At 48.2% G+C, this 10,786-nt stretch overlaps 3 protein-coding genes across 3 annotated transcripts; 1 reads left to right on the forward strand and 2 right to left on the reverse strand.

The window, feature by feature from the left end:
• Positions 1–132: 132 nt before the first annotated feature.
• PPTG_16963 (hypothetical protein) lies at positions 133–636 on the reverse strand (the record flags this gene model as incomplete). Its single annotated transcript, XM_008914543.1, has 1 exon — positions 133–636. The coding sequence occupies one exon, from the start codon at positions 634–636 to the stop codon at positions 133–135; it is 504 nt and encodes a 167-aa protein (XP_008912791.1).
• Positions 637–8,684: 8,048 nt separating this feature from the next.
• Positions 8,685–9,690, forward strand: PPTG_23979 (hypothetical protein; the record flags this gene model as incomplete). The annotated part of the gene is made up of 2 exons (XM_008914544.1): positions 8,685–8,922; positions 9,065–9,690. 2 exons carry the CDS (start codon positions 8,685–8,687, stop codon positions 9,688–9,690), a joined length of 864 nt encoding a protein of 287 aa, XP_008912792.1.
• A 656-nt stretch (positions 9,691–10,346) lies between these two features.
• Positions 10,347–10,661, reverse strand: PPTG_16964 (hypothetical protein; the record flags this gene model as incomplete). The annotated part of the gene is made up of 1 exon (XM_008914545.1): positions 10,347–10,661. One exon carries the CDS (start codon positions 10,659–10,661, stop codon positions 10,347–10,349), a length of 315 nt encoding a protein of 104 aa, XP_008912793.1.
• Between the last annotated feature and the right edge of the window lie 125 nt (positions 10,662–10,786).

Genomic DNA, 10,786 nt, shown 5'->3' on the forward strand with positions numbered 1-10,786 from the left:
TGGTTTATCGGTAGCGTTACCCGTAGCTCCTTCAGCGACACGATACGCTGTATACTGCTTGTGCATGTGCTTAAGCTGGGATCGCATAATACGTTTACATTGATGTTCAAATTGCAATTGGTCGGCAACACGTCAATAGTCGTACAGTACCTTTGACTTGCACTGCTTCGCGTCGACGATGAGCCCGCCAAGTCGCGAGGTCTCCGTTGCCACAAGCCCCCAAGCAATGGAGAGCTGCTTCGCACTCTTATTGCGATGAAAGCGGTCACGCATCGTCTCGTAGCGCACACGCAATAGCGCTTCGGCAGCCTTCGGTGTCCAGGCAAAGGTAGTGGGGGGCTCTTGCGCAGCATTTGGCCCTTCGCTAGCAGCACTACCACCAGCAGTAAGTGCTTTCCCCGCTGCATCGACACTTAAAGAGGCAACTGCACTTTGACGCTCCATGGTTTGCCGTGAGTCAGCCGGTGTAGCGGTCGGCGCCGAAGAAAGTTGGGCGAGCTGAACAAACGTCCCAGGGTCGTAATCCCCTACGCTCAATGATACCCGGTCGTCAACTTGACGGAGATCAGCATCTTCCGACAGTTGCGAAGGAGAAAGCGGCGTGTACTGTGTCTGTGGAGCTTGCTTGCGGGCCATCATCATGAAGCTGTCTTGGTGTCTTGGTGTCTTGGTGTCTGCGAAGCCAGAGTGGTGCACGAACAATAATAGTTTGCTATTGGTTAAAATGATGTGTGGAGATGGAGCTGGAGCGAACGCAGATCAAGACGATATGTGCCTTTCTCTACTGCGATCTCCATCTAGGACACAAAGCGAACACGCTCTTACGATTAGGTAGACCCACCCATATTACAGGGCAAAAGACAGTAAAAAAAAAAAGTACTGTCTAGCACACGATATGTCTGGTTGTTTTATTGTCAAGTGCTTGATACAAGTATGCAAAAGTATACGCTAGATTAAGTGCTCGTTGCAGTATTTACGATGGCAGGTAGGGCGCCGGACTTCTTTGAGGGGGCAACTGGCATTGAACAAGGGGGAACTTGAGAGCGAACCGCCAACATTACCGAGTACCACGGCACTACGATCGCAAAATGTTGATGCCCCTAGTTAATTCCTCAAACGAGATATACGTCTATTGCAGAAATGCAGAAAGAGAAACCTCCATGAGAATCTTCCCGAGCATCATGATGATGTCCAACAACTCTTCAGATATCTTGTATCGTAACTGCTAATAAATAGCCTGTTCCTTTTCGTTTTGCAAAAGCGCATGTAATCTACTTTTATAATTTAATTCCTCGGTTTGGCAACGGCGACATAGTTTTGGCGCTCCAGGAAGGGCGGATCTGCTTTTGAACTCACAGCTATTGTTTATGTAGGAGTTACGAGTTCATAACTCAGAGGGTCAAGCTACAAAGTGTTTTATAAATCAGACTTAAGGCGTAAATGTGACCGGGCCCATTTAATATCGAGTTTTTAACCGGCACAACATGCAGGTCTGGACAATATATATGGAATGAACAATACTGATTCTACATTTAAAATGTAAAATCACATTTGGCGGTAATCCTCGTTTGGTTACGAAATCGTTGACTGTGTAAAAACAGGTAGATTGTGTTAAGCAGTCTGGCTTGGTGTGCGATAAAGGCCATACATGTATCAGACTGCGCAAGGGGGTTACTTGACAGTACAAAAGAAATTAAAATGCTGTACTGAAGCTGTTGAAGATAGTATGGCGAATCATCGATTTTATACGTTGCAAGAATATGTGTTCGCGGACTGGTGCATTGGCGAACTGTAGCGGTGTTTATGCCGACCCCGTATTGTCATTGGAACTCATGTGGACTAGCTTAGCAAAGCCAACGAGGCCACCAACTAGTATCCAGTATATAAAAATGATTTTAGAGACATTTCCAAGCTTGAGTAGCGGCTTGTGGCTTTCCGTCGTTTGTGCTGAATGGGCCGAAGGCGCCGGATTTCCAACATTTGCCATCCCAACGTCAATTGCCTCCATCCTTTCTTCATCTTGTAGGTATTGTACTCTCCTGAGACGGCGAGTCTTGTTTACGGCAAATCGAACGTTCGAAGCTCGAGCCATGTTGTTGATGATACCAGTGTTTTCGGCGTCTGTGAAGTTTATCCAGCTCCAAAGGAGAGGAGCCATGAACACTGCCAGGGTGGTTGAAAAGCGCATTTTAGATGCTCGGAAAACTTCTTGATTGGTCTGTGATCTTAGTATTCCCAGCCCAGTTTCACACTGATCGACAATCAGTAAATAGATGGAGTAGATTACGACCAACGATGGTAATCTACTCTATGCACTATTTGATTACCCTTATGAAGTCAACCGCTATCTTCAAATATCCTTTCATATCCGACCACTTAAACTATGTAAAGCAAATAAATCAAGTCTATGTGAATCGATCTACTCCCAAAACGCACCTCTGTATCCATCGAACTTATTGAAGTGTTAGAAGCAAACTTTCAGGCTTTGCTGTTGTAAGTAGCTGAAATATATACTCCGGAGTATACGACAACGAAAACTACTTCAAATATCAATATAGTTTAGCCTTCTTCACTGGCGAACCGTGATCTATCGTCGTTGAACACAATACAAATTACATTGTTCTAGCCGATACCTGACTAACTCTTATTTGACACCGTCGTAGTGACTCAACCACCTCAAAAGCCGTTGAGGATGTCTATGGAATCGAAATGTAGGACAGTCCTGTCTGCGAGAGTACTGCGGAGGGCGACAACGTACAATTTGATCTTGATTATACCGGTAAGGAGGGATATCCCCAATGGATAGTAAGGGTGCGGACAGGAAAGAATCGTCTCGGTTTAACCGTTTCAGGTCAACCTACGCATAGGTCGATTCGATCCGATCTGGTCGATTGATACCGAGATCAGCTTGGTGTTAATTATGTGATGTACAGCGATCTCCGCCAGCATGAGGTCGACAAGCCGGCAAGCACTCTGTCTGCAAGCGCCCCTCTCTCCTGGAATGGATGAGTTCTAAGCATATTTAGAAGAGTCGTGTGTATTGTGTAGATATGATATGTGATGAGGATGTCGATAGTGAGAGTGTTATCAACCTTTAGCTCCCAGCAATAGCTGCCCGATCACATTTGTGGGACTGTAACACTGGTTAGCGAAACCGATCGTATAGCATGAGCCAGAAAATGCTACAGGACACTCCAAAGATATAAGAATTACTATGCTTCTCCTCCTTCGAAGTAACTGAGGGCACGGCTTCTTAGGAACCCATCGTGATAGCTTCTGTCGCCGCAGCGTCAGTAGCTGGTCTTACATGCTAAAACAAACCATCCTGTCACTTTTTCGGTTTTGTGCATATCAACCGATCGTCTTCAAAGTGAAACTGGTGATTTACTCGCTTCACCTTGGGCGATTTGGAGCTGAGAAACTGAGACGATCGAGTTCCTTTTTGCCCAATCAAGCGCGTGTAAAAAAAATCGTCAAACCGTTGAAGCCGATCAAACCGAGACAATCGTTGCCCTACACTGTGTGGGACACACGAGGGGTACAGAGTACCTGGAGAGTTAACAGACTCTCATTACATAACTCGGAGAGTTAACAGACTCTCAGTACGTGAGCTGGAAGCCACACGTTATTCATTTGACTGGGCTTAACTATGTTAGATAGTTAAGCTAATACGTTTACCCCTAGACGGCTTGGCCGCAAATAAAGGTAATAAACAGTTTGGATTTTGAGAAATCTAAGCATTGTTTGGAGTTATATAATTTATCAACCCTAAGTAAGAAGGTTGAGTAGCGCCTTTGGATGAGGAGCTAAGGTTAAGGGACTCTTTGAGTCGAACATCTCCCTCTGACGCCACGCTACGGCAGCCCCGCTGCACTTGGTAGCATTTGTAGTCAATCCGGCACCTGAGTCGGTTGACTGTGTCCTCTGTGGGAATGGAACACCCAGTATTCGAGAGCTTGTCCTCGGCGCAGCAGGGCGCTCTTAAAAAGCTTATTTCCCTGCTCGGCCTGGAGGGCATCGCCCACCTTGCGTCGCAAGGTCCAGAGGCGGTTACCGCCAGATTGGAATCGTTATCCCGCTATGAAAACGCGCTCTTAGAGCATGTACACGAGAGGATGAGCGACGCGACGGCGGCAGCGTCGGTGGTGCGTGAAGGGTCTGTACGACCGAAAACGTTCTTGGTGAGCGTAACAACCTTCGAAAAGAAGGGCGGAAAGTATCTCCTTCTCTGGCCCCGCGAGGTCGAGATGGCCATGGGGTCAGCTCTGCGCCAAACTGAGCATCAACGCGTAGCGTTGGCAATCTCCAAGCTTGGAGGTTGCGCCCGTGAGTAGGCACTGATGTGCGGTACGCAGTGGACACGGCATTCCCCACTTGGGCTCAGCTGAAGCAGCAAATGTCGCGTCTATTCGCGCCGCCTAATCAGGCGTACCGTATTCGGTCCAAGTTCCTTGCTAACCGACAGGGTAAAAAGGAGTTAATAAACTACATCCAAGAGTTGAGAGCTCTGATCGCCGGGATGGCTGCGGACCCTCTTCCGAAACTGGTCACTGTGACCGTGTTCATGGAGGGGCTCCGCGTGAGCGAAGATTGAACGAAAGTATTTCATGTACACCCTACCTATTTTCGAGGAGGCGGTGAACGTGGCATTGAATGCCGAACACAACTTCAGGTCGGCTCAACCTGGTTGGGGCCCTGGTAGCGCGAGCTCTTCGAGCAATCCGGAACTGATGGACCTCAGCTATGCTGAAGATGAAGAAGCGAAGCTTGTTGCTGCAGAGCAGCGTGCCGGCATCCGCCGATGTTTTACGTACAAAAGCACCAAGCATCTGAGGGGGGAGCTGCCCTCTGCGCTTCAAGCGCCAGGCTCCGGTGAGCCAACCCTCCGGGTCATCACCGGGGAACGGCAACTCCCAGTAGACGCGGGGCGGTCTACTGGGGAAGAACAGAGTTCTATTGTGCCTCGAGGAGGTTGAGGGCAACGGGGCTCGGCACCGATGAGAGCTGGGCTCTCTTATGAGAAGGGTGTGTGCAAGTCGGGCTTGCTGGCCGTTCAAGCGAGCGTGAAGGGCTTTGTGAAGCCGTGGAGAGTCTTGATTGACTCGGCGCCCCGGGCAACTATGCCCGTCGCTCCACCCTGGAAGGGAGATAGCTGTATGCTGAGGCACTGGAACTGTGAACGCAAGATGAAATCTGGGTCCGTCTTGCGACGGGAACATTTGTTCCTGTGTCGAAGGTCTCTGGTGACCTTAATGTGAAGTTCTTAGACTTCGATAGCGTGGAACACTGTTTGGTCTTAGACCTGGATTCGAGGTATGACCTCACCCTTGGTATAACATGGCTGGAGCGCCATAAGCCATGGATCGACTGGAAGTCGGAGACACTGGGTCCCTACTCCTAGTGGAGCCTTGGTAAGTCATGAACCCACCTCTGCTAGGAAGCAGAAGCGCTACTGGCGCGAGCACGAGGCCGAGGTAGCCGTGGTGCTGGACATTGGTATGTCGGAACTTGTTAGCAACGAGGTTGCTGTTTGTCCTGGTAAGGACGAGGGCGCGTAATCCACTGAGTGGTAGGGATCTGGTTAATGACATACTGCTGCGTGTCGGTCGACGGCGAGTCGAGGCATCATGGGCGAGGCCCAGAAAATGGAGGTGTTGTGACACCTAGCTCACTGAGAGAGGGTCATAGACCGCATGGCTCTGAGCCGAGTACACTGTTTCCTCTTCGAGGAGTGTTGGTGCTAGTGCACCCGGTGGTGGTGACAGAGATGTCACTGCACCGCCTTCGTCCAGCCGGGCTCGGTCGCGGAGGGAGAGGAGCATTCCAAGTACATATCTACTTGGCGCTTAATAGGAGCCAACGCACACGCGAGTCTCTTCTGTTGTGCTCAGTCAAAAGGGTCAGCTTGACGCGGACAATCACTCGCTTTACGTACTCCTTGCTTATTCACCGGAGCAGGGTAGTATTAGCGATGTAGGCAGAGTGGTTCAGGACTCGCCAGGTCTGCTTCATCCAGCTCTTTCATTTGTTCACCGACATGCCGGAACGCTTCGAGAACTGCTGGTACATATCTTGTTGAAAACTCAAAAACGCATTCAGCGTCCCAGAAATCGCAGGTCGTGTTCAAAGAGCCTAGACGTTTAGGTACGGACACATTTCTATTTTCCTCTCTTTGGTGAATCGTTTGGTTATATATTCTTCTATTTCTTCCTCTTCTGTCCACGTCTCTTCACTAGCATCTCCCTCCTCGTCCCTGCTCTCGTTATTTCACAACCCCACCGCTTTACTCCGCAGCACCTTCCCCTAAACCCACAGTGTCCCCACTTGGTGTAAACAAAATTGAAGACTTTTAAGTTGCTGGCTTACCAGAGGAGGTATACGGTGGACACAGATACGGACATACTTTTAAAAAAATCAAAGTTATATGTGCCGTTGGGAGACACATTTGTGTCTTTGCTCATGCCTAGTAAACTTTGAAGCTTGTGTGGGAAGTGTGCATGTTATTTTAATCGTACTTTCGAGTAGCTGCTTGGTGTCCGAATTGAGCTCACTGGGAAACTGGTGGTCGAACCTTTTCGGTGCATGGTTCTCAAAACCAAAAAGCCAACATTTGACCAGCTAAATGGCACCAAAAGCACTCCAAGTACACCCTTGATTTAAAGACGAGTCAGCCTCCTCGTGTGACATGGTGCAATACACCAATCTGTACATTAAATGTTGCCGAAGCTGTACGATACGTAAAATGTGATCACCACACCCAGCATTGATTTGGGCCAGCCTCGACACCTCTCAAGTATCGTTGGCATGGATCGCAGTTGCGGTGTAATTCCCCCCCACCCCCACCCCCCCCACCCCCACCCCGGTACTGAGGGTTTGCAAAGGAAAACGGAGGAGTTCCACATATTGATAGCTTGAGTAGTTTGGAGACGCAGTTCCGATTGGTAAATGAGGCGACTATTCTGATTTTTAAACGAATGGGCAGCTAAAATACTCGCCCTCAATTCCAACCATGGCGCTATACTGTCAAAACCTAGCAGTAACCCATAGACCGTGAGCTTCGGCATTACAAATACAGGGTGGTGTTTACTGTTCAAGATTGCCAATCTGAGTAGGTAATGACACTTACGCTAACATGCTTTACTTTGTGACGAGTAGCACGCGAGGCGTGCTCGCAAAAGCAGTGTAAGGCGTAAGTGCGCAACGTGGCGGCAAACGGTGGGTTGGAGGATGCGCCGGGACAGCATTATTGTATTAGAAAAGGTTGTTTTTACTTACCTTAAGACAATTCATTCAAGTAAATTTGATCTAACTGTAGTGCGCTACTATTATGTACAGGCCGATCTGCTCCTTGCTGCTCCGATCGCCGCCGGCATGATTTATTGTGCCCCCTGTAGACCATTAAGTTCGTCCAAAGCTGTCAACGGTCGCTCACAGAATGAGCATAAACCGAGTGGATGTAGCTCCCTGTCTTGCTGAGCATCGACACTTTTTTGTTTCGATGTTGACACACCAGCCATCTCCGCCATTTTCATTGGTGTGTTCCGTTTTGATAGTCTTGCGGTGACTTCCAGTGATTCTTTAGGTCGAAGGTAGACGCCTTCTACCTGGTAAGAAATTACGTACGCGTAGTCCTTAGCGACATCGTTCATCGCCTCTCCCATGCGGAAGACAATGGAGTTCTTGACGTTCTATACCTCGCTGATTAAGCCAACGTTCGTCATTTCTCAGGCACGCTGGATCATATTAGGGCATGGCTGAATTAAAACTGAGGAAAACGTCGTTGACAGAGACCTCTGTGCGAAAGCAGAACAGCAATAACCTGGAGTGTGTCGTCCCGCTTTATAGCCTGTGAACTGATTGACTGGATTATCTGTCACTACGAAGCCGGAGTGGCATATGTTACGCCTGTCGCCAATAAAAAAACTTAAGCCAGACAGATTTGAAATGAACGTATCTGCGGTGGCTTTGTCCTCTCGAGCGCGTGCTCCCAATGAAGCACTCTGCGCACAGCGACGAGAAGCTCGTCGTTTGTGTATAACATTTTGGTGTAGTTGGCCTTGGTGAAATTATTTTGGGTCCATGCGTAAAATTGGTAAGTGAGAGTTGACAGTCAGCAATCAAACCGGTATTCGCTACCGTACACTGTCCACCGTTGAGCCCTGGCAACCGTCAGCGCTCCATCCTGAAGCTTAGTACAGTCTAGTTGAGTGGATAACTGGGCTACAATGCGTTCTGTTTCGTGCCAAGCCCTAGGAAATAATCCGCAAAGCCGACCACATCCGTGCACTGACAATCGATGGTACTCTTAGGCAGGGATGATACTGGCAGTTCTTACTACAGGACGTTGTACTCACAGGACGGACACCTGAGGCGATTACCAAAAGCAAGCGCCAACATGATTGACATGACGCAGCTGTTCACAATATGACGCAAGGTAATAGAGGTCTTCAGCACGACCGAAAAGTAGTTCATTTCGGATCAAATATTTGCTATAACCCACCACAACCAGAAATTTCGACTGTTTACTTCAATCGGAACCGGAAAGAAGAGCAGTTTTTTTTTTACGGTAATCGATCTAAATTTACGGTCCCTATGCCGCCGCTAAACTTTTATCCCAACGACCTAAATGTTAGGTCCGACGACAACTTTTGATTCTACTCGGTGGCCTGCACCAAGACAGAATAATGCATCCATCGTCTGAAAAAGCTCAAACCGATTCCCAGGTCACGTCGTTCATCAGATCAGTCACTCGTGGCGTTCCCCGTCACTACAAAACAGCCTACTTACTGCAGCGTCTACAACGTGCTCGGGAAGACGATCTCTACGTTGAAGCTGCAATGATTCTTGCAGAATTGGCATGCCAACCAGCCCCTTCAAAACAAACTCCGAGTACCATTCAACTGCAATGCCTTATCCGACTCGGTATGCAAACGGAGCTTTCGATTCGATAAGTCGGAGTTGTGTACACTCGTCCAACTGATGAATATTGGTGATATCGTTACCCGCGAGAGGACAAGAGCTACTGTTATTGAGGCTCTTTGTGTGGTTCTGTACAAGTTAGCAGTTCCTGTACGTTGGGAGGATGTCCGAGAGTTTTTCGGGCGATCACCTAGCGGACTGTCCAACATATTCCTCCACCAACTTGACGTACTGGAAGCTCAATATGCCGATCTAGTTCTGCTGACTCATGAAATTGCAGCATCTCGACTCTTTGAATACGCTCGGGCTGTTTTCGATGTCGGCAGTCCGTATACAAATATCTGGGCATTCATTGACGGAACTGTAAGAGGAATCTGTCGGCCTACGTCTCGTCGTCGAGGCCGAAAGAAAAACAAGCTTCTGGACCAGCAATCTGTATACAATGGACACAAACGTAAACATGCACTGAAGTTTCAAACTCTAGTCACTCCTAACGGGTTAATTTCACATTTGTGTGGTCCGTACCCTGGAAGAAATCACGACATCAAAACGTATCGTGAATCCGACCTAAGTACAATTATCCGAAACGATTTACGCTTTCGAGAGTATCGAAATTTTGGAGACTGCGCCTATGGACGTGGCGATGTACTAATAAGCCCATTCGATGGAGCTATTGGAAATTTGACGCCTGAACAGCGGCATATCAACTCTGCTTTGAGTAAGATCCGGGTTTCCGTGGAGTGGCCCTACGCTCAAATCGTGAACTATTAGAAAGCTTTGGATGTGAAGTCAAGTTTAAGAACAGGATCGCAGCCAGTAAGTCAGATGTATCGAGTTGGCGTATTGATGACAAATTCCATCACATGCATTAGAGGTGAAACTACAGCCAGTGACTACTTCGGTGTGTCTCCTCCAGATATAAATGGTTGTCTTGGGTCTGCATCATAGTGATCACTTCTTAGCCAAAGCAGCACCAAAAATCTTAGTGCTCTCCAATATCATCTCCCGATTGCTTTGTTGAATACGTTGCTCAAATTGAAACCTGTCTTCAGCTTGTTTCTTCTCAAATTCCAGTCTTTCTTCAAATTGCTTTTGTCCCTGCTCGAGCTCACGCTGCTTTAAATCCATGTGCTCTTTGTACTTCTTCTCTTGTCTTTTTATCTCCCTTAAAAACGCGTTCGAGCGCTTAACCCCTCGCTGTATCGCTTTGCTAGAACCAGTCGATATTGTGCTTTCAGTTCCCGACACAATACTTTGAGTGTCACTGGAGTCACCAGAGTCGCTGTAGAGAGAGAGAGAGGGCTCGTCACGGTCGGCTCAGCGACGACGGCTTTCGGCAACTATAGCAGCAGCACACTTAGCAAGATTTTCCTCCTTCTTCTCTTTAGAAATCTTCTGAGCTGCTTTAGCCTCGTGATTAAGCCGTTCTAGCTCCATATACTCCCGATCAACCCATCGACGTCTGTGTAGTGAGTCTGGACGTTAAATGCATGGATGAACTCTTCAACACCACTTGCCAGCGCCGAAAGCTGCTCCTTTTCCTTGAAGCGAGCTTTTAGTAGATTAAACCTGTCGCGGATCTGCTTTACGTTTATCTCCTTTTTCAAGGCAGAGCCCAAAGCCGCAACAACACTATCCCACATCTCCAGTGTCGATCCGCGCTTTTTTGCTGCAAACGGCTTCTGACGAATCAGCTCCCACAGCATCTCCAGATCTTCCATCGTAGTGAACCGGAACACCATCTTGTGCAAGACTCAGCTCCGCGCTCTGTGTGTGCAAAAGCGAGTTATACTGGGAATACCTCAGAATGAGGTAATAGACAGCCCTCAACGGATTAATTCTACGGTACTGCGTAAGCGTAACCTCG

The sequence above is a fragment of the Phytophthora parasitica genome, assembly GCF_000247585.1.
Source record: "Phytophthora parasitica INRA-310 unplaced genomic scaffold supercont2.61, whole genome shotgun sequence".
NCBI classification, from domain to species: domain Eukaryota; phylum Oomycota; class Peronosporomycetes; order Peronosporales; family Peronosporaceae; genus Phytophthora; species Phytophthora nicotianae.